General features: G+C 53.1%; 1 protein-coding gene across 1 annotated transcript in view; it reads right to left on the reverse strand.

Moving 5' to 3' along the window:
• Nucleotides 1-3,645, reverse strand: part of FANCG (Fanconi anemia, complementation group G) — a gene marked incomplete at its 5' end in the record, with an annotated part of 4,705 nt that extends 1,060 nt beyond the window's left edge. The window contains 7 exons of the mRNA XM_009875227.1: nucleotides 425-562; nucleotides 738-793; nucleotides 928-1,247; nucleotides 1,714-1,780; nucleotides 2,024-2,184; nucleotides 2,978-3,124; nucleotides 3,515-3,645. Of these exons, the coding sequence (XP_009873529.1) occupies nucleotides 425-562; nucleotides 738-793; nucleotides 928-1,247; nucleotides 1,714-1,780; nucleotides 2,024-2,184; nucleotides 2,978-3,124; nucleotides 3,515-3,645 (1,020 nt within the window). The remainder of the gene's footprint in view (nucleotides 1-424; nucleotides 563-737; nucleotides 794-927; nucleotides 1,248-1,713; nucleotides 1,781-2,023; nucleotides 2,185-2,977; nucleotides 3,125-3,514) is intronic.
• Between the last annotated feature and the right edge of the window lie 111 nt (nucleotides 3,646-3,756).

The following is a 3,756-nucleotide window of genomic DNA, read 5'->3' on the forward strand; positions in this document are numbered from 1 at the left end:
CCCTCGCAAGCCTCCAAACTTAGTGTCTAGACTGCCAGGCACAGACGCACTGCTTCTGAGGCCGAAGTAAAATTCCAGCTGCTCTGTTCTGGTAAAACAGACTCTGCCTAGGAGAAAGTTGGCTGTACCACAATGAGGTTTGGGCAGGAAGAAGGGAAGTTTCCAAGCGATCTCAGGGCACAGGTTGTGAGCAGGGTTCCAGTATACTCCTGAGAATAGTTCTGGTCTGCTTCTCGAGGGCAGTGAGCTGACGAAGCCCCAGAGAAGCATCTCAAGCATGTAACATTATAGTAGCCCTACTGTAGTCCTTGTCATCTGACTAAGTGTGGTCTAAAGCATAAGACCTTTGAGCTGAAGAGAGCAAAGCAGCCCAGAACAAATTTGCAGAAATCCCCTCTGTTCCTCACCAAAATGAGCCTCTTACCTGGTGAGATCTGCAAACTATGCTGGAAATCCAACAATGCTTCTTTGTGCTGCCTCATCTCCAGGAACTGTGTACCTCGCCCAATGAGAGAGAGCAACCTGATCTTCTGGAGCACCTCCACCTCTGGCAGGAGATTTTCTGGCACAGAAAGACACACACACCTGTAGACAGCTTCCTCCAGACATTCCCTCCCTTGTCCCAGGTAGGCTGAACCAGGTTAGCACACAGCTAACAGGCAACTACTCTCAGGAGCCAGGACACAGACCCCAGTGCAGCCAGGCCCCACACACATCCAAGCTGTGCAACATCCTACCTGTTGCTTCAACACTAGACCTGTAAATCTGGACTCGCAGGAGATCACCAAGGCACCTGCAGATATAAGGACAGAAGAGTTTTCGGTACCAACTCCTGAGCTGGGAAGCCAGCTGCAAGTTGTCAGGCCAGCCCTTGCTAGCCATTGCTGCTTGCTGGGGAGGGCCCTTCTCCCAGCAGGGCTTCCTGACCTGCTGAATTGTGTTACGGCCTCCTTGGTCTTGCCCAGCTTTGCCCATGCCCAGCCTTGGTGCAGGTATGCAGCTGATCTCCACGCAAGGCAGCAGAGACTCTCCTTCTGGGACAGCCCTGCCCCTGGCGATGGGCACTCTGGCTCCTCTGGCCTCTCCTCCACTCGTAACATCCTTGGGATCAGGTCAGTTGTCCGGCTGATGACCTCCTTGCAGACAGCTATTGCGTCCTCGTGCCTCCCGGCCTGCTCCAAGGTGGACGCTGCTTCCAGGAACACCTCAGGGATCCTGGGCAGAACTGAGCTGCCATTTAGAGGCACCTGGGGAAAAAAAGTGTTGGCAGCACTCAGACACAGAACTGCAGGGTGTCTAGCCAAGCAGTATGGCCCTGTGCTTACTGGGAATCCAGCAAATGTCTGACCTGCTCTCACAGACTGTGGAGCCTGACAAAGGAGGCTGAAGCTGTGAAGCACTAACAGCTCAGCAGAGTCGAAGTGGCAAATCCCTACTCTTCATGTGATGGATATCCAAATCTAGGCCAACAGCTGTTCCCCTCAGAGAAGGGGAAACCACTTCCCCAGATAGTGGTGGCAAGTGGTCTCTGGTATGAATCCAAAGCAGATATGCCACACGTGTGAACCACCAGTCCTCACCTTGTCTCCTTCACATCTCAAACTAGACACTGAAACCTGGAGTCCGGCAGTGGTATCTGGCCCCATGCCTTGGGATGGGGATCCAAACCTCACCTACCAAGTCAACAACAGAGCCCTTCACGAGGGCACCTACCTGCTGCTGCAGCCCCTCCTGAAGCAGAGCCAGAAAATCCAGATAATGTTCCGCTGCATCAGCCACCCTGCAACAGGAACAGGATGTGCAGTGGAAGGAGCAGAGGGACCCCAGCAAGTGCCAGCAGCCAGGCCAAACCAGGATCGCCAGCCCACAGACTCTCCCTGCCCCACGCTCATTCTGGTCATGACACCCAAGCTTTGGGCAGACGTACAACAGCAGTAGTGAACTGGACGACTTCCAGGAGCACAGAGAAAACTACAGAGCGCAAACAAGCAGTGTGCTGCAAGCAGACAAATGGCACTGTTACCTCCCATCCTGGAGACACCGCTGTGCCAGCAGGTACTTCACTTCAGAGGGGTGGTGATCGGGAAGGAAAAAAGCTAGTAATGGTGTGTGGACAAGAAGCTCGGTTCGGATTAAGAAATACGGACTAGAGGAAGCAGCTGCTGGAGGTTTTTTTCCCAGAGCCTGTGAAACAGGAACAGAAAATAAGGCCAACACAATGCTGGTCAAGTCCTGAGCAGCTGCAGTCACTGCCTCTTCTGGCATCTAGAGATGCACCCAGACAAGCAGAACTGCACAAGTGCATTGTGTTCTCACTTGCTACAGCACAGCTGCTTCCAGGAAAAGCAACCAGGATCACACAGGGACAGGCAGACTTCTGATCTCCACGTGGCATGAGGAGATTTGCAAGATCACCCAGATCACCCCAGTTTTTTAGTTCAAGGTGCTCTCAGCTGTCTGGAGTACCATCTTCCATTGCAGCCGCAGACCTAGTTAGTCCAGATCTTGGGCCATTCACAACAAAAGATCCCTCTCCACAGCCGTGTTTGTATCTTATGGATTTCAAACAACTGAAGAGCTAACTCAGTGTCTACTGCTGTGATCGGCTCCTCCTAGGCAGACCAAGGTTGCTATGGCTAATGCAAACCCCCTCACACCCCTTTTAAAGGCATCTTTACTATTAGATACTTCATAAGAGACTGATTTTCTGACATGAGAGTGTAACCTCTTCTCCCAAGCCACCAAGAACATGAATTTGACCCAAAGGTCTTGCCACATCCAACTGCCAAGTGCTGAGCAGGAATTTCAGATCTCACTTGCCTCTTCCTGCCCACTGCTGAAAGCAGCGCCATGGCTGGATTGCTGTAATCTACTTGGGGACCTTTCCAGGATCAAACTGCTCCCTCAGAAGGCAGGAGCCTTCTGTGCAGGCTCTGCTGGACAAAAACCAACCCAAAACTACAGACAGGAGACAAACCTCGTATAGCAGAGCCAGGGCCTGCAGCTCCGCATCAGTCTCCTCCAGCTCGTGGTACACCGCTGCTGCGTGGAACAGGGCAGGGAAGCACTGGAAGTCTACCTGGAGGGCCCGTTTCAGGTGCTGAAGGGCTGTCTGAGGCTTGCCCTAGTAGTTAGATGGGAAGAGGTCCAAGTTGCAAGGATATCTTGTTGACATCTTCACTGTTTGGTGGAATCCAGATCCCTGCTCTGCTTCACCAGCAACTCCCACTAAAAAAGGGCAAGGTTTTAGACAAAGGCAGCCCTCCTCAGGCTGTTTTTTGAGCTTCTTTCTCTTTCTGCAGCAACCCTTTGCACCCAGCCTGGAATTTCACAGCTGTCCAAGGAGCCTGAGGCCACAAGGGCACCACAAGGGCAACTTCTGCTCAAGACCTGGTCTTCCTGCAGCAGCCTAGGACCATGCAGAGTCAGTGTGGACATCAGCCTGAGCCTTCCCACCCCACTCTAGGCTGCATTTCCCCTCTCCTCAGTGACACAGGGGAGGCTTGGCCATTACCATTCGCTGAGCACAGCAGCCAAGGCAGGTGTAGATCTGGGCCAGGACCCTCTTGGAGCAGAATCCTCCCGCAGCCTCTTGAAGGAAGGAGAGGGCAGTGGGGAAGTTCCCAGCCTCCAGCTCCTGCAGTCCTAGGAGGGACCCAACATCTCAGATCTGTGTCTCCCCTTCTGCCCCAGCCTCATCCCCAAATAAGCATACGTGCCCTTTTCTTGTGTCCTGGGTTTGAGCTAAAACCCAGT

Source organism: Apaloderma vittatum, unplaced genomic scaffold (genome assembly GCF_000703405.1).
Source record: "Apaloderma vittatum isolate BGI_N311 unplaced genomic scaffold, ASM70340v1 scaffold23138, whole genome shotgun sequence".
Taxonomy (NCBI): Eukaryota; Metazoa; Chordata; class Aves; order Trogoniformes; family Trogonidae; genus Apaloderma; species Apaloderma vittatum.